The following is an 18,451-nucleotide window of genomic DNA, read 5'->3' on the forward strand; positions in this document are numbered from 1 at the left end:
TTGCTTTTACTTGATTATGTTTGTTTGAGTAAATCTCATTTAAGTAATTTTTTAGCAATAAAAATGGGCAGAATCTCTGCATCCTTCAGAGAATTTGTCAGTCAAATATCAGACAAACCACTCAGACAGGAATCAGGCTGTGATCAATATGAATGCTTAATAAAACAAACACTAATCAAACGTCTGTCTTTTTTTTCCTTGTATAGTCTTTGCTATGGGAGCAGCAGAAGCAGTTGCAGCAATTGCATCGACACATGAAGAACCTGGCAGTTCCTGTGTTACACAGCGCTGGTGGTGTTGCCTGTGGTTTGGGTGTCCATCGCCCCCTGTCACGTACGCAGTCGTCCCCAGCCTCCACTTCTCTCACCTTACCCGAGAAGACTCTGAGCCTGGCCCCTCAGGACCCCAGCAGCAAACCACGCTTCACCACCGGTGAGTCAGACAAAATGTTAGTTTTATGAAGAGTAAGGTTCTCATTTACAGGAGGTGTTTCTGCAGTTGAATGACTAAAAGGGTAAACACAGAATAGTTGAACTAAGAAATATAAAATAACCACAGAAATAACAACAGTTTCTCAAAAGACTTTGCAGGTAAACTAAAAAGGAGACACTGTTAGAGGTAGGGCTTAATGGAAGGGGAAGTAGTAAAATTAGATTCACTTTAGTTTTGGAGATAATCTGAGTGGGCACTTCAAGAGCTACAGTTTTCAATACATCCTTATTACCTTTCAAAGCTGGACTTCATGTAAAATGACAGAAAATTGATCTTTATTTCAGTTGATTAACAGCAGTTTCTTTATTTTTAGTTTTTTGTTTTCGCTTCTTGTTCATTTGTCTTGAATATTATGCACAATATTGATCTGTGTCTTGTTTTGGATGCATATGTGTGCAGGCCTCGTGTATGACTCTCAAATGCTAAAGCACCAATGTACGTGTGGAGACAACAGCAGCCACCCAGAGCATGCTGGGAGAATACAGAGTATTTGGTCCCGGCTACAGGAGAGAGGCCTGAGAGGACAGTGTGAGGTACAACACACACACACACTCTCACACACCAGAGTTTAGAGCTTCATGTGTCCGTGTCTCTTTATGTAATCTTCCTTCCCATCTCCTTAAGGCTTTAAGTAAAAAAAAGTTATTTAAAAACTAATTTAGTATTTTTTTGGTTGATACAGAGTATTCGTGGTCGTAAAGCCACTCTGGAGGAGCTGCAGTCAGTCCATACGGAGCGCCACGTGTTGTTGTATGGAACAAACCCGCTCAACAGACTCAAGCTGGACAACCGCAAACTGGCTGGTAGGTCATTCTTCACATTTTAAATAATATATTTGGCAGCACTTTCAAATAATGAACCATCATCACCTAATGATGAACAGGTGAACACTTTTCATCGTCTCATTAAGAGGAAATGATTCGTTTAGGGTTAGTTAAAGGGTTTTTTAACACTTATTTTGAAGTGGTGCTCATGAAAAACCCATTATGGCATAAAACTTTAATGCTTATTTCATAGTTGAGTAATTATCTTATGGTGAACTCTTTTTTTTTTTTTTCATAGCCACATCATTAGAAAAGGCTTTGTTTATATTTGTTTTTGTGGCATTTATTTGGAAGTGCTATAACGTATTCTTAATTTAAAACCATTTTTAAATAGTTAGTAAACTACAGTAGTAAACATAAAATACTCTCTGGGACAGAATTTTAAGTAAATATGGTATAATTTGATCCATATTTCTCATTTTTCAGGAATCTTCTCTCAAAGGACGTTTGTGATGTTACCATGCGGGGGTGTGGGGGTAAGAGAAAACTTATATTTCCAAATGAAAATTGTTCAGTATGTTTCAATCACTGTTTTAATGAAAGATGGCATTATTTCAAAGAGAAGCAACAAAGGAAAAGGAAAGAAAATTAGAAGAAAGACAGTGGATCAGGCTCAGCCCAGTACTGTTCTTTGCATGACAGCCTGAGTTGAACCGTGACAACTTAGACTAACGAGAACAACATGTTCATGTTCTGGAATGTAAAAAAAAATACTTTAGATTTTTATTGTGCAAGGCAGATGGACAGAAATGCCAAAGTTTGCATAAATGGAAGACAAAAAAAAAACAGAATGGAAAAGAAAATTACAGAATTTGTGACATGAAAACAAAGATGAAATATTTGAGTCACATTGGTGCTGGAAGTTTTTAAAAAAAAAGTTTAAAGGATGAATTCAGTATTGAATGTTACACATTGTTCTGCACTAACCAATCAAAGCTGCTTTTTCTTTTTTTTAATAGTCACTTTACTTTTGATTGACAGGTTGATAACGATACCATCTGGAATGAGTCGCACACCTCCACCGCGTCACGCATGGCGGCAGGAAGCGTCGTGGAGCTGTCGTTCAGAGTGGCCAAAGGAGACCTCAAGGTTAGAAATGAAACCTTCCAGTCATTCAGTTTGAGTTGTGGTGCAGTTTCAGAAACACACAAAGAGGGATCTGATATATTACACTAGATGTGTATTTGCAGTTATAACTGAAAACATTTAGATACTGTAACTGCAAGTAAAAACTCACTTTTGAATCACCTATTATACTGACAATAAAGCTGAATATCATCATCAAGATTAAAGCACAAAATTCCTGGCATATATTCATGATTTGCTAAACAATAAATGTTGTAATATATATCTTTGTAGGAATTGTAGGAAGGATGTGTTTGTAGTTTTGTCAACTACAGGGTTAAAGAGAAATGCAAACTGATATATATATATATATATATATATATATATATATATATATATATATATATATATATATAAACACAAATAGCTAAATGAAGACAGACAAAGAATGAAAAGCAGCAAAGGGAAAACAGATCATGTTATTCAGTCTGAATTACAACTGAAACACTGCACCACAACCACAAAACAAGCTCCCTTCAAACTGCACCATGCTGATTTACCAGACAGTAGGTGTCTTTCAAATTCTTTATTGTTGTCATGACTTGTTTGTGTGATGTTGTGTTTTTATGAATCTTATGATACTTATTTTTATTTGGATTCCGTTTACTGAGCAATGATACTGTAAACCTTATAAAGCCCAACCACCAAAACCAAAAAGATTTTATTTAATTAGTTCAGAGCCAATTTCTTTAAAATCATGTGCACTGGAGAGATTACATGATGGGTTTATAGAAAGATTACAGTCTTGTAAGAGTGGAATTAAGATCTATCAATCAGTGGAACGTGTTCATATCTTCTGCACAGAATGGGTTTGCTGTGGTCAGACCGCCAGGACATCATGCAGACCCCTCCAATCCAACGTAAGTGTGTGTCTTGGTATTCACGTGTTACAGACTTGTTCGCAGTCCAAATACACTCTGAGTTTTTCATTTTCCTCAGTACAGTAAGCACCTTCTCCCTGGACAATGTTTATAAAATAAGGTAGCAAAGACAAAATCTGGAAGATGAAAGTTTTTGTGCACCAGTGTCGTTCCCGGTTTCCTGTTTTGATGTACAGGACTTATTGCTGACCAAAGCTGGATGTAATTCTTAAATAGTTTTTATCAGCAGCAGTTTGTTTAAGCAGATGAAAATGTGTCTAGGAGAAAAAAAAATCCAACAGCAACTCATGGAGGAAAAACTGCAATGTGTGTATCCATTATTTTTAAATTTGCAGTAAATCGGTCAAATAACCTGGCATTAATGATTTGAGCATTAACCTCTGTTTAAAATGACATTCATGGTCTTTTTTTCTTTTCAAAGTCTTCACCCACTTCTGTTTTGAACTGTCTCTGTTGCTCTGTTTTGTCTATCAGGGGTTTCTGTTACTTCAACTCTGTGGCCATAGCTGCCAAGCAGCTCCAGCAGAAGCTCAGCGTCAGTAAGATCCTCATTGTTGATTGGGTAAGACATGTTCTTAACTCCTGCCACAGGAGAGCAGGTGTGAATCATGCTCTGTAGTGAATTTATGCCCTTGTTTGTTGCTAATTATGTTGTTTTCCATCATTCAAATATTAGGATGTTCACCATGGTAATGGAACCCAGGAGGTGTTTTACAGTGACCCCAGTGTTCTCTATATCTCGCTCCATCGCTACGACGATGGAAACTTCTTCCCTGGGAGTGGGTCACCAGCTGAGGTGGGTAAAGTCAAGAAAACTGTTTGGCTCTTGTAAGCTATACCTTCACAGGAATACTGACTCTAAATAAAATGTTGTACTCAGGTTGGTTCTGGAGCCGGTGAGGGCTTCAATGTGAACGTGGCCTGGACCGGAGGACTGGACCCACCCATGGGAGATGCTGAGTACCTCGCTGCGTTCAGGTAGAACCACTTCCTGTTCCGTTTTGTCCTTGGAACATAAGCCTAACAGATAAGAAAGATATGATTGTATGAATACTGAGTCACCATTCATACTGTTGTTTTCCTTTTTATAGTTTCTTTGGTATGTTTTTACATAAAATCTTTAACTTTATGTAAAGTGAAATTATTCATAGAAAAACCAGAGGTGGAAATTAGCCCCCGCCACCGGCCAAATGCGGGTAAATATTTGAAGTGGCGGGTGAATTTGATCAACACACACGCCACTGTGGCGGGTTGGCAATTTGAACAGAAAAGGTGTTATTTGTCCTCTTGACATATAGGGGGCAGCAATGTGCTCGAGTTGCTGCTGTTACGTCGAGCAGCGTTCCCCCATCAGATACGGTTCCCCCTGCGTCTCTGTGCCGTGTACGCGGCAAAAAACATAATTCTATTAGGAATTAAATGTGCTAATAATATCATAATACAGAGGAATAAACACAGTTAAGGACTTTTTGGTAAATTATTTTTGTCCTATGTTTTAGAGGGGGAACCGATTATTTCAGACGGCTGAAATATTTGGTTCCCCCCCTGGTAACTTTTGCAATTTGCAGTTGCACCACAACTGCTTTCACTCACCTCGATCATCATCATCATATAAAATAACTTTTTGTCACAACATAAAATAGTGGCTGGTAAAATATTTGAGTGGCTGGTAAAAAAAATTTTGTCAAAATTTTTAATTTCCACCCCTGAGAAAAACACTGAGATATTTTCAGTTTGGTCGAAAACATTGTTCCTTCTGAATTCTGCTTTTTGTCTTCTAAATTTTTTTACTCATTTTAGCTGCTTTATTGCAGACTTTCGCTTTACTATCTATTTTGCTACATTTATCTACAGTTTTGCTAATCTTACTCCAATAAATAAGAACCACATAATGAGCAAAAGTAGATCTTTTATGTTATGAATACACTTTGTAATGCTTTGTTTCTTCAATATTAATTAAAAGCAGATTTTATTCTACGGCAAGGATGTTAAATTTGGTTTATCAAAAGCAGCAGACTGATAAAGTTTATTTACTTTATTGTTTTATTAGTTTTGTCACGGCCTGTGTTCAAGTGTTAATGATCAGCCTAAGAATAATTAGCAGAACTTTGATGAGACAATTTCTCTCATTTCCTGCACGCTGAGCCACAACAATCACACTCAAGCTGATCAGAGACTCAGCCCGGCTTCGCCTCTGACACACTTCTTGCATAATTAATAATGTTTGTCATTTGGGGAGCATGTGTCTGGCCTTCCCTGTTTCCAGTAACTTCAGATGTTTTACTGTAAATGCTCTCCAGGTCTTGTGTTTGACAGATTGTGGACTGTTACTTCCTGGTGGTGGGCTGGATAATTGTCATCGGTGGGTGTTTAGCACCAATAAAGTTTTGGTCATGTGGGCTTTTTGGTTGTCTGGTACATCAAACCTCAAGGAAACTTTGGCAACTGTTTGGTTACTGGAAAACAGCTACAGGGCATAGATCCCAGACATAAGAGGGGGAAACTGTGGGTACATGCTTGCTGTTGTTCAGATAAAAACACAAATTTAGGCATTGTAATAAACTGATCTGACAGATGGGCCAAAATCCTTTCCAAAAAACCAACCCTTTCAGTAATGATATGACAGATCAGTTAATTACTGTCATTTCTGATCCTTCAGTGTGGGACTAATTGACACAACTGTTTTAAGATCATTTCTGAAGTGTATTTTTTAGTTTTTTTTGTTAGTGAAACATTGATTCTCTGTTCTGCTTGGGCTGGCTTCACGTAACATGACCCTGACCTCTGACCTTTTTGTGGAGTGAACCAAGAGAAAGACAGAGATTTCCTTGTGATAATAGCTCAGAGGAACTGGGTGCACAGCGTTTCTGAGATTGAACAGATCACCTCTGCGGGTAATGACATGTCAAATTTAGCAAATTGGTCAAATTGAACTGCTAGTTAGATTTCATTACTTCTATAGAATAGTTTTATGGTTTGTGAGGAAAGGGTTAAAATAGGCTATGTATTTGTATGTTACCTCCTTAATAGTGACCTTGAAAAAAAAATACAAGCAATAATATATATATATATATATATATATATATATATATATATTTTTTTTTTTATGAGACACTTTCCTTTGAACATTTTAGGGTTTGTCTCTGTGTTTATTTAGGACAGAGACATCATACAACAGGAATTACAAAAAACAAATCTCTAATAAGATGTTTTGGGAAAGAATCAGTGACAAAAGTTATTTATTTTAAGACGCAATACCAGTCAAACAGCCTGTTTTCAGATCTGGACATTTATGCCAGGAGCTCTAGAATATGAAACATCACTGAAATCTTTCATACGATTTGTGATCAATTAAAAAAAAAAAAGGAATTAACTGAAAAATGGAGCAAGAAACAGCACTGAAGGCTTCAACGAAAACATTTTTTGTGTTATTAGACTTAAATGTTTTTCTTCAGTACAGCAGTGGTGTTAAAAAAGAAGTTTTCTGCTGATGTTAGCCTCTCATGATAGATGGTGGGAGCGAGAAGCTTCATCCACAAACTTTTCTTTGGGACAAACCACCTGGCACATCAGGGCAATTAAAAAAACTCATATATCTGACACAGTTTGAGCTGTGTGGAAAGAAGACAAAGTGAAAGAACCAGAAATAAGGATAAAAAGAGGGGGAGTTGACATTTATCAATGCCAGATTGAGAATGGAAACACTTTATGGTTACGTTGTAAGCATCTTGGCCACCTGGAAGCCTGATTAGGTGGAGTTTTAAATGTGTAATCCTGTCAAAAACTATACAGGGTTCTATAGGCTGTGTGCCCACAACAGAAGTGTGTACTCAGTTATTCATGTTAGGAGGAAAGGTCCAGAAAAAAGTTCATATTAGATAAGCAGGTGATAGATCAGTTATTATTTCCATTAAAAAAACTGAAGTAGAAGTTTCTTGTTATGATGAACCTTTAGGTCTTTTTAGGGTCTAATGAAGCACTTTGCTAAAACAGTTTAAAAGAGCCTTTTTCTTTAACACACATTTAAATTTGAAAGGCCTCCGCCCTCTCACCTACCACTTTCAGCACCATACACCCGTTTTATAACTAATGAAGTTTTCAAACATTTCGTGGTCAGCATGAAAAAAAAAAATCTAAAGGCTGTTTAATGGAATGCATTTTATGGGTAAAAGTTTGCGTTTAGGTTTTAGACAGGGTGCTTTGTTGCTTTTTCACCTTATTCTTCACCTCCTCCTCCTCCCCCCCATTTTCCATCACCATAAGCCTCACCACCAACCGGCACACACACACATTCCCCCTCTTCCTGTCCTCCGCTGATTGATCTTTAATAAGCATTGCCTCCTCTCCTTCACCCTCCCTCCTTCTTTCCATTAGGATGCCTGTAGTTAGTCTCTCTGGGGGGGACCATGGCAGTTTTAATGGGTCTACAGGGGAGGTGTGGTTGGGTTTTGTGGTGAAGTGTTGTTTGTGTGGTTGAGTGAGGAGTGTGTGCAAGATCCTGCTTGATGTTTACATTAGTTTTGTAAAGGTGGTTCCTGCTTTATAGATGTTTTTTTATTAATCAAATTGACCCAAGAGGATTACCTGTGCTCTGTTCTTACATTTGCATGTATATTACACGTACATACTTTTCTGTGCTAATTCTGGAATGAGTTTGTGTGTTCCATCCTTGTCTGTCCTCATTTTGTCTGTGAGCTCATGTTGTCCATTTGCATGTGGTCCTGATAGCGGTATGTGTTTGGATTTTTGTGCTTGAATGTGTGTGTTTATGAGGGGGCGGTCGGTCTCCAGAGTCCCGAGGCAGAATAATGAAAGTAAATGGATCCCAGATGGACTGCTTTTCCTCTTTTCTCTGCGTTCAATGACGTGAGGAGAGTGACAAGCCTCTAATGGGAAACAGACCTGCACGCCACAGCTTTGAACTTCGCCGACGGCTTGGAGTTGTACTCAGTCTTCTCTCTCTCCACCCACTGAGCAGTACATCTCTGCTCCTAACAATCATGGCATTAAGGAAACATGCATCTGCTTGAAGTCCACAAACAACACCGTGCATGAGAGCTGACAGCAATATGACTGTCAAGCAGATCTGTCTCATTTGAGGCACTGCAGCCTCTCCAGCAGAGAAACAATAGTTCTTTGTCAACTCTGTTTGAGCTGCTGAGTTTGGGATCTGCTGTAGTTTTGATTCACTTGACAATATAATGACTTCTTTTTTTTGTTGGATAAAAAAAAATGGTATTTTGGAAATGCTCAGTTTTATTGTGAAACCCATCTATTAGGAGCTGTTGATAATTTAATGATTGTCCTGTAGATGTAGCCAGTAACTGTTTTTTTAATTTGTTAAGCAAGTTTAATGTGTGGTATTGTTTTAGCCTGACAGTTTCTGCTATATATAGTATATATATGTGTGTGTATATGTATATATATATATATATATATATATATATATAGAGAGAGAGGCCTGGCAGCTGTACAGAATCTTAGCTGTTCCTAGGACCGTTATATGGAGGAGAACACACATAACATTAATCAAATAATTGCTGCACAGCTAAACACATCTTTTATTTACATTGTGTGGACTGTGTGGAAAAAAAATAAATTACAGACTTGTGTGTTTCTTTAAAAAGTTTGTGCTTTAAATTCTGTCGGAAATTCAGTGGAATTATTCAAACCTGGGCTGTTGAAGTGACAGTGGACGGTACGTGTGTGTCCCTGCAGGTCTGTGGTGATGCCCATTGCTCAGGAGTTCTCCCCAGATGTCGTTCTGGTGTCGGCTGGGTTCGATGCTGCTGAGGGAAACCCTGCACCCCTGGGAGGATACAAGGTTTCTGGCAAATGTAAGCACAAATCTCCACCTTAGACTGCAAAATCTTAATTTTAGCTAGAGAAACCTATGTGAGCTTTCTTTGCTATTGGCTTGTTGAGTTAATAAACTCTTTTCAGACATGGGCCAAAGAGCACAATTATGTATTTTGATATTTTTTGCTTCATTATGTATGTAACTTTGATTATATACCCGATAGAGGATTTGTTGCTGTAAGAGAATGCAAACTGATACTGTATAAAATATGCACTGTTTCTAAATAGTATTGGTTACTCTTGCAATAAATGATTGATAATCTCGCCTGCACAGCTTCATATTTTCCTAGTTTTAAAATGGTTCATGTTAATATTTTTGTGTCTTTGTGCCGCAGGTTTTGGCTTCCTGACCCGGCAGCTGATGTCCCTTGCTGGAGGTCGTTTGGTTTTGGCCCTTGAGGGAGGTCACGACCTCACAGCTATTTGTGATGCATCCGAGGCCTGTGTCAGTGCACTTCTAGGCATACAGGTATTTATATGTTTTTCTCTTAATGATTTCAGAAGTATTGATTTACCCAGCAGAAGGTAAAGCATTTATATTCAGGTCCTGCACAACAATCAGGCATTTAGAATATTTACCTTCTGCAGTTGAATATCATAAATGGTTAAAATTTTAGGAAAACATTCAGTTATGGAAGAAAAGATACACACTACAAATTTAAAATAACTTTTTTTTTTCCTTCTTCTTGGCTGTGTATGTGTTGCAGGATCAAATGCCAGAAGATGTTCTGCTCCAAAAACCAAATGCCAACGCAGTCCGCTCCCTGCAGACGGTCATACAGATACAAAGTGAGCAGCAGTAATTCAACTTTTGCTTTATCCACTTTGTTCTTTTGTTCTATGCTTTTTTTTTCTTGCCCTTGTAAATAACATTTACATGTAGCATATGCCCCAAACAATTTTAAATTCTATGTGACATTTGCATTTAATGGTTGATAATGTTTTGTGTGTATCATAGGTCAGTATTGGCAGAATGTAAAGGACCACAGTGGCACAGCAGGACTGTCATACCTGGCTGCTCAGAGTAAAGACTGCGAGGAAACGGATGCTGTGAATGCATTGGCCTCGCTGTCTGTGGGAGTCATGTCCAACAAGAGGTATGTCACTCACATTCGTCAACACTAAAGGTGGCATTTCACTGGACTATGAGTGGCTGGCAAACGGCATTCATGAGAGAGTCTCCCAAATGTCCCAAAGGATTTTTTTTTTTTTTTTACCAATTAGTCTCCCAACAGTTTCAGCTCTTTGAGATACCACCTTAACACATACCCAGTCAAATACAGCTTCTTAGTAGTGCCAACAATGTTTATTGTCTTATTCTCCTTCAGTGTTCCCGACGAGCCGATGGATCATGACAGTGACAACATGTAGGAGATCCCAGATTTCATGTTCAGGAAGTGTCCTCCGCCAGCCTCGGATCTCCTGTGCTGTTACACAAACACGAAGGGGACATTTTTGCAACGCCATTGAGCCTCACCTTGTTAGCCTTATTCAAACAAACACCAGCCGACACAGAATGCTGGACCTGCCATTCTGAGCACCTCAGTTCTGGTAACCACTTGGCTGAAGCCAGCAGCAGCACTACCTGCAGCTGGGAAACCTTCAGAAACCTCACCAAAGAGCAACATACAAGTTTATTTGAAATGACTTTTCATGTCTCCTGACTGACATCTGAATGCAACTGTTTAACTTCATGTGTTCCAGTGATCCAGGGCAGCAGCCTCGTGAGCTAAAACCTTTTTAAGAACAGACAGAACTCTAATTCTCTCTGTGTACCAGCAGCTGATATGTTGCCTTAACTTTGCCTTATTGTAAAGACCAACTTCATGTTTTAGGAGGATTTTATTTGTCTCTGCGACAGCTGAAGCAAACTCTGACCAAACAAGATGCAAAACTAATTTATTGTGTAACATCAGGTGAAATCATACACACATAATGGTTAAAATGCAATGATCATCAAGTGGAAGTGGCCACATTATTAAAAAAAAGAACACAAAAAACAAGAGATTGTCTGTTTTGATGCGGTTTAACCACTAGAAGACATCAAAGAACTTGAGGAAAATCGAGAAAATGAAGACACAAAATGGACAACTGTGGTTTTGTTCAAAGAACAATTGTTCTTTGTTTCTTTTTTTGTTGCACTGTTCATTCCATAATGTGAACCATAAGAAATTCCAAAGCTCTGGGATAAGACAATTCCTCTTTGTCACATATTTAATAGTCTTTTTTGAAGAGCTGGATAAAAAAAGTGTTTGTTTTCCCCATTCCCCACTTTTTACATGTAGGCCGAAATACTGTAGAGTTGTTTATCCTGCAAATTACACCTGAAAAGTAGGCATTATTTTAAGGTCAAGTTTATTTTTTTTTGTTGCTGTCAGTGTCTTATTTTGGCCTTCAAACCCATAAAAACCTACTTACGTATGTACAAAGCAACCATGAACTTTTATTGTACCACTAGTATTGAAAATTGTATATTATTGTTTATTTTTGAAGACTTAAGGAGTGATCATTCCACCCTGACACCAGTGAGGACCATTGTATTGTTCTGTATTAGCAATACTGTTATTGCACTTAATGGACATCACCCAAAGAAATCTGCCTTAAAGTTTCCTGCTCTTTGGAAAGTGGACTTTATGAAATCGAGACAAGAACAGGTCTGGACACCCTACTTTTTAAAAGACACTGTTTAAACCTGTGGATTTTCTTTGAGTATCACTTTTGCAGTGTTTGGATACTGTTTGCTTGTGAGTACAATGACCTGATCTGGTCTGAATGTTTCTTTTTTTTCCCTTTCATTGTCTTAAAAAGTGAGAAAAATTGCAGGATTTTCTCCAGTTTCTTTTAACCATATAAGGCAGTTGTCTTCATTTGTGCTTAGTAACATCTCTACTTGTGATACAGCTGATGTTTGAGCTGATATTTCCTGTAGAGCTTATGGTGATCATTTATTTAGACACTTTCTTTCTTTGTATGTGGGATCTCCCTGCAACAGGGCATTTCAGGGCTCTGCATTCCAAAAGGAAAGGTAACTTGACTCTGTTAGTTTGCTTATTATTGTGTAGCAAAAACGAGATTCGTAGTCTGTTTTATTTCATACTGTTTGACCACTTTCAGAAGACCAGTACGTATGTTTTTTGGGAAAGAGTTGCAGGTGTCTGAGTGTAATTACTGGACAAAACATGACAGACTTCTTTCTCTGTAAGCTTCTGAAGAAGCTTCTGGACACTAAAGTCTCCTGAAACTCAAACTAAAACTCAGATATGATGGTTTTTTACTCCTTACATCACTTTGTGCTAAAAATAGTTTTTTTTTTAGCACTTTTCATAATGTTTTAACATCTGTTTTGATAGCTAACTAATTTTGGACACACTGATTTCCAACTCTTGTTTTTACAGATAAGAAAAAAAAAAAGATTTTAGCTGAAGGAATTACGAGTTCAGATTACAGTTCAGATTGAAATCGGTGCAAGCTTTTTATTTCTCATCAAACCTGGTGAATCATCTGTCTAATCAAGCCTTAGAGCTTCTACCTTAAACAAAGGCAATAGATACCAACATTTCAAATTTCTGCAAAGGCTTCTTTGTTTTTGCAGAACTGTTGTGTCTGAAAAGATTTATTGTCACTCTTGTTTGTATTATTCATAGCAGAAGGTGCCAGCATTGCAATAAAATGCTCTCTCCAGCGTGGCCAGCAGGTGCATTTGGTCCATGAAGTAAATGTCAGACTAAGCGTGTGCGAGAACAGGAGTGCTGGTGACTGCATGCACACCTCTGTCCTTTGTTTATGTGCATGCATTTGCAAGTATTAAGGTGTCTTTGTATCCATCAAATGCTGTAAATGACCTCTGTATTATATTCCCAGTGGACTTTTTTGTCTTAAGTAGAGGCCAGTATTGCCTCAACTCTTAATTCCTTTTATTACTAATGTAATTTGTACATTCTTCTTAAAGAAAGACACTGTAAATAGAAACTCCCAAGACCAAAATACACGTCACACGTGTGCCTTGATGCATTCAGTAGCATGTGTATTGGTAATTCTTGATTAACTGGACTTGCTGTAGCTTTGTATCCTAAAACATGACATTGAAATCTTTGTTTCATTCTGTTCTTCATTACTTATATTTTTAGTCACATTTCCTATCACGTGTATGTATAGAAAGATTGTCTATTTTATACTTTTTTGCCTTTTCTTCTTGATTAAAAAAACATTTCCACTCTAAATCCATTTTTGTTTGTTTTTTGTCCAGATATAATGTTTAAACGTGTACATGTGAATTTAATGTTAGCTTACATCAGAGTACCATTTGCAGTGTTTAAGTTAATTAGGCTTATATCCTGTATTTTGATTCGTATGTGGATTCCTTTCTCCCTATTCAAATACATCAGCAGAAGCAAATTAGTTTCCTAATCAGTTCAGTTGCACACTTCTTTCATTTTAGACAGTTTCACTTATTATGGTATAAAGCAAGTAATGATCAATTTTATTAGCAGCACAAATTTTATTGACAGTTTCTCATTGACTAAAATGTATTTGTTTGGCTGTATTTAAATTCTAGCTTCATGTTTTAGTGCTTTAAATAATTGTTTGATTGCTGACTCTGCATTCACACTGTTTTAATGTTTTTCTTTTTTCTGTACATGTTTTGCAGTTTGCTTACTACTTTGCTTACTTTGTCCTAATTTAGGCATTCATATGTGAAAATATTGAGCTCTTTCAGGAGATGGGTGCTATGACTTTTGTTTTTTTTTTAATTCTTTAACTTTATTTAGAACACTTTTTTCCCCACAGAAATTCATTGAGACCTCTTTGTTTTCTTTGAAATTGGCTTCAGCATGCTTGATCTATTTCTTACATTCTTATGCTATTTTTAGCTTTAGCTATCATTCTGCTACATTTATGTAGGCTTTGCTACTTTTAGAGTTTAGCTATTGTTCTACTTTTGTCTTTTTTGGTAAATTTTTGCTAGTTCAATTTATGTCACATTTTAACACAACAAAATTAAAAAGCAACACTACAGATACAATTACAAATATCTTACTTTTATTTTGGTAAATTAGCTGCTATGACTCCTGAGCAACTTCATCATCTTGTTTTTTATGTAAAATATTTTTTAAGTTTATTCCTGTTTTGATTTGCAACCGAATAAATTATTTAGTTTCTGCAAAAATGTCAGGAAAGATAACCTGCAGCCCACTGCAGCTTCACTTCAACAAAGATACTGTTCAAATATAAACTACATTTTGGGTCCAAACAGGCTGTAAATATTCAGGGAGCCTTTAATTGCACATGAGCGTGCGCCTTCTAGAGTTATTAACTGTTCCTGATTGACCAGGAAAAAGCACACAGAGCTCGTTAAAACAACTGAGTGAGGGAAGGAGGGAGGAAGGAAAGGAGAAGGAGACAGTTTAATGAGAGAGACAGGAGACAAAGAGGGTGTGGTGGCAGAATAAACCTTTGTACCATTTAGTAAAAACAAAAACTTAAGGAAATGATGAAAGATTGTTTAATTTTTGAACTCATTCTCTGCAGCTACAGTGCATGTCACATTTTTCTTGCAGTACCGTTTGTTATGCATCACTTAAGCTCTTTTGGAAAACATAACATTGTTTAAACTTCTGGATGTGTGAGAAAAAGAAGAGACAACTATGTCCAGGACTGGACACTTGCTTTGACAGAAGAAAATTTACAGTGATGGCTATGATTTAAAATTCATTAGAAAAATGTCTAAACATGGCCCAAATTTTCACTTTCTTTTCAGCAGGAAGACAGATTTTAGTTGGGTTTGGCTGCAATATTTGGAACAAGATGCCTTTTAAATATTCCTTACCAAATGTGAGTTACTGAAAGGTTTCCATTTGCATCAAAGCACACGTGATTATTAGATGTATGAGATCACACTTGCTTTATTCATCAGTTGGAAATATAAAAAAAGAGGCAAGCATGAGTTCACACTGGGCACATTTTTACATATCCAGATCTGGATGTTCCAGAAACAATATTTCCACATTCCTGTTTCAGATTAACAAACCCAAAGAGGGCATGAACTTCAAAGTGCATCACAAAGGAGATCCTTCTTTCTTTTTTTTTGATAATTGTTGGTACACAGAAATACCATTGGTTTTTATTTATTACATCTTAGCAAACATTTTGCAAAATCAACTGCACATGAACTGTTTTTCCTGTCTTGGATGAGAATTATTTTTTAATGTCAAGTGTCAGTGCAGATGGTGAGGTTCAGAAAAAAAAATTCTAAGGGCTGGAAACATTAAAGACCTCCCTGTGACATTTTAATAACAGCCTGCTGGTATTTGTGCACATTGGCAAAGCAGGAATAAATGATTTAACATGAATCTTTTAAAACTAGACTGCTCATCACCTTGATTGTCTTTGAAACTTCTTTGGTTGAAATAAAAACTTAAAAATGCAGATAATGTTGCCCTGTACGACATTAGAGCTCTTTCAAAGGAGAATTGAAACATTGGGCTTCAATGACTCAAATAGGAAAGGATATTTTTGGATATTTAACTTTGAACATACATTATTAAAGCTTGTAAACCCAAAACAAAACAAAAAACCCAAAATTTAGACTGTGTGCATGCACACATATAGCTATATGTCTGCCTTTGCGAGCATAACTCAGCTCTCACCTTCTCCATCACTCCCAGTGGTTTATGGGAGCCCAGTGGGGAGCCACATCAGTCTCCCCTTTGATGATGACACATGTGATTTATGGCTTTTAGAGACGGTTTGTTTTCATTATGCCTCCTCGTCAGCTAGCTGTAGCCCAGTTTCATGCAGTGCAAGCAAATTTTGACCATTTCAAGAGAAGAAGATTTTTTTTTCAAACTAGAAAAAAAAGCTTGAATTGTTTATGAGGGAACAACTTCCAGCAGCTATATTTTCCACCTTTGAGTTCAAAGGTGGCCAAGGGATTCATGAATTATCTGAGCTTCAGGAAAATTAAAGGTTTCAAGCCAAAGCTTCATTCTGAGATTTATTTTCCTGTTTTTTTTTAAAACCCTTTTTTTCTTTTATTTAAACTCAGAATGTTTTACAATATGCTCAAATATCCTGTGCTGTCTGAAGGTAGAAGTAAAGTTAAATACAAATATTTAATGTAAAGTTAAAATAAGGCTCATTGTTTGCATGCCTACGATGAGGATGATGCTGATCTTGATTGCAGTGATAAAAATCACATGTGATGACAGAAGAAAGCAGCTGTTCAGAACCTGAGAGAGCTGATAGGTCAGAGGATAGGGGGTCCGGCAGAATTATTCTCTATCATTTGGAGACAAAGCTTCAGACAGGGAGGTTTTAACCATCTGGTTTATGAACTCTTATTCTTCTGACCTCTGCTAAGATAAATGTAAACAGTAAACACTTAAAAAACTTTAATCACGCAGCTGTGATACTTTAAAGACTCTCTCCTTGTTAGAGTTAATTTCCATAAGCTGTCAAGGATCATTAATAAATGGCAAAGTAAAAACAATGGAATAACAACAATCCATAGTTACAGCTGACTTGTGGATTGACAAAAATGACAACAAAAACATTTAAAGGTGGCTTAAAAATTAGCTCAGTATAGGTTGAATTTGTAAGTTCAACTTTTTGAATGTTCAGACCCTGCTAGTGACCAGCAGACATGGTTGACCAGGCTCCTTCCATTCTCCACACAGAGAAGGCATAGCTCAGTTTCTCATGCGCCAGATAGTTACATCCTGCAAGTTTACTGTCCATCTCGTTACTCTGCAGAACCTGATAGAGAAAGTCAATGTACCGAGATGCCAGTTTAAGAGTCTGGATCTTACTCAGCTTGTCTGATGGAAGTGTTGGGATAATCTTGCGCAGTGAAGCAAAAGCTTCGTTCAGGGACTGTGTCCTCTGGCGTTCCCGGATATTGGCAATGACCCGTTGTGCATGTGGATCCTCAAGGGCTGGGAGTCCTCCAGGACTTTGACCAGGAACAGGAGAAAGGGACAGACCAGAGGAAGGTGGTCCGTGTTGGGGGCTCTTTTTGAGCTTTTTGAGTCCAGTTTGTGTGTAAATGTGAAAGTCATCCCCTGGCTTGACTTTATCATTGTCTGGTGATACGGTAGTAGGGGTGACCATGATAAGGGGGTCCTCCACATGTGAGCCTGTTTGACGCTTACGCTTGGTGATACCTGGCGTTGCTACGACAACAGGGCAAGCATTAGATAGAGGTTTACCTGTGCTCTCTTTGCTGGAAACCCCCCTTCCTTCAGGGAGCCCATCATCACGCAGCTCCTCCTCTCTCATGCTTGGCCACGCTTTTCTTCTCCGTTACCAAACTGCGTCCCTCACTCCTGAGTGTCTCCAGATTTCTTTGATGTCTCTCTTCACCTTGCTTTTACTTGTCCTCATGGACTTTTCCCTTGTTCTGTTCTTCTCCAGGACTCCTCCAATTTTCTGCTTTCTTATAGTTCTTTTCCAACTTCTTTTTCTGTCAAACAAGCTAAAATGAAAATAGACTCAGCACTGAGTGATGGAATTTTTATCCGCTCTCAGGAAACCTGTCAGAGATCTTTTTCCAGTCTTTGTGAGTGTACACCACACTGGCAAACACAAATCCTTTTCCTGTGGCAGCATGAGAAACAACAGCAAGATGAGTGAATTTTTAAAGAGGAGGCAACTGTAAAGCTTCTAGCTGCCCTCCCACCTGGTTCACTGATTGGCTTGAAAGGCAATTTGAGACAGCTGAGCTCAAGAAAGCAAGAAGAATGAATTCTGAACGATTGGTCCGAATGAAGCGGTGAGGTGGAGACAAATTCTGCTGCGCGACCAACCAAATCTAACCATTGTGACGTTTGCGTCTTCTCCCAGAAGTTGCTTAAGTTTATAGGTTCCAGATTTTCTTCAAAGCAAGGCACTGCCCCCACACCCACCCCCTTGCTGAGTCGTTAGTCTTCACAGTTTAGCACCATCATTGGTTGGCTCAAGTAGCTCTGTGACAAAAGCTTAAATGCTGTGAAAATTCAGCTAAATTGACATATTCTACATATTCTTCCCATATAGTGGATCATTCAACCCTATAAAGTGCTATAAATGCTCAGAAGTCCTGATTTTTAACAACAAATTACAGTCAAATAAGGTGTAAAACATAGGTGATACTTTGTTTATTGCTTATATTTCCAACATTTATAAAATCAGCAAACTGGATTTGAACATGTCTGACAGAGCCTTTGAAAAGACTGTTAGAATGCTTGTGAAAAAACAAAGACAATGTGTGTTTTTTCTTTTGTTTTTTTACTG

General features: G+C 37.7%; 2 protein-coding genes across 6 annotated transcripts in view; one reads left to right on the forward strand and one right to left on the reverse strand.

The window, feature by feature from the left end:
* Window positions 1-12,673, forward strand: part of hdac7a (histone deacetylase 7a) — a 62,283-nt gene extending 49,610 nt beyond the window's left edge. For all 5 annotated transcript variants that reach the window (XM_017411283.3, XM_037976811.1, XM_037976812.1 and 2 more), the window contains 14 exons: window positions 207-432; window positions 892-1,025; window positions 1,175-1,295; window positions 1,743-1,792; window positions 2,298-2,405; window positions 3,246-3,301; window positions 3,797-3,884; window positions 3,999-4,118; window positions 4,203-4,300; window positions 9,041-9,159; window positions 9,517-9,650; window positions 9,889-9,970; window positions 10,140-10,278; window positions 10,510-12,673. In XM_017411283.3, coding sequence (XP_017266772.1) covers window positions 207-432; window positions 892-1,025; window positions 1,175-1,295; window positions 1,743-1,792; window positions 2,298-2,405; window positions 3,246-3,301; window positions 3,797-3,884; window positions 3,999-4,118; window positions 4,203-4,300; window positions 9,041-9,159; window positions 9,517-9,650; window positions 9,889-9,970; window positions 10,140-10,278; window positions 10,510-10,552 — 1,518 coding nt within the window. In that variant the 3' untranslated portion in view covers window positions 10,553-12,673. The remainder of the gene's footprint in view (window positions 1-206; window positions 433-891; window positions 1,026-1,174; window positions 1,296-1,742; window positions 1,793-2,297; window positions 2,406-3,245; window positions 3,302-3,796; window positions 3,885-3,998; window positions 4,119-4,202; window positions 4,301-9,040; window positions 9,160-9,516; window positions 9,651-9,888; window positions 9,971-10,139; window positions 10,279-10,509) is intronic.
* LOC108233089 (twist-related protein 2-like) lies at window positions 12,327-17,857 on the reverse strand. Its single transcript, XM_017411285.3, has one exon. The coding sequence runs from the start codon at window positions 17,456-17,458 to the stop codon at window positions 16,808-16,810; it is 651 nt and encodes a 216-aa protein (XP_017266774.1). The 5' UTR covers window positions 17,459-17,857; the 3' UTR covers window positions 12,327-16,807.
* Window positions 17,858-18,451: the final 594 nt, after the last annotated feature.

Source organism: Kryptolebias marmoratus, linkage group LG8, assembly GCF_001649575.2.
Source record: "Kryptolebias marmoratus isolate JLee-2015 linkage group LG8, ASM164957v2, whole genome shotgun sequence".
Taxonomy (NCBI): domain Eukaryota; kingdom Metazoa; phylum Chordata; class Actinopteri; order Cyprinodontiformes; family Rivulidae; genus Kryptolebias; species Kryptolebias marmoratus.

Bases quoted from the DNA above. Each gene is read 5' to 3' on its own strand.
- LOC108233089 (XM_017411285.3), bottom strand. From the start codon at position 17,458: ATGAGAGAGGAGGAGCTGCGTGATGATGGGCTCCCTGAAGGAAGGGGG.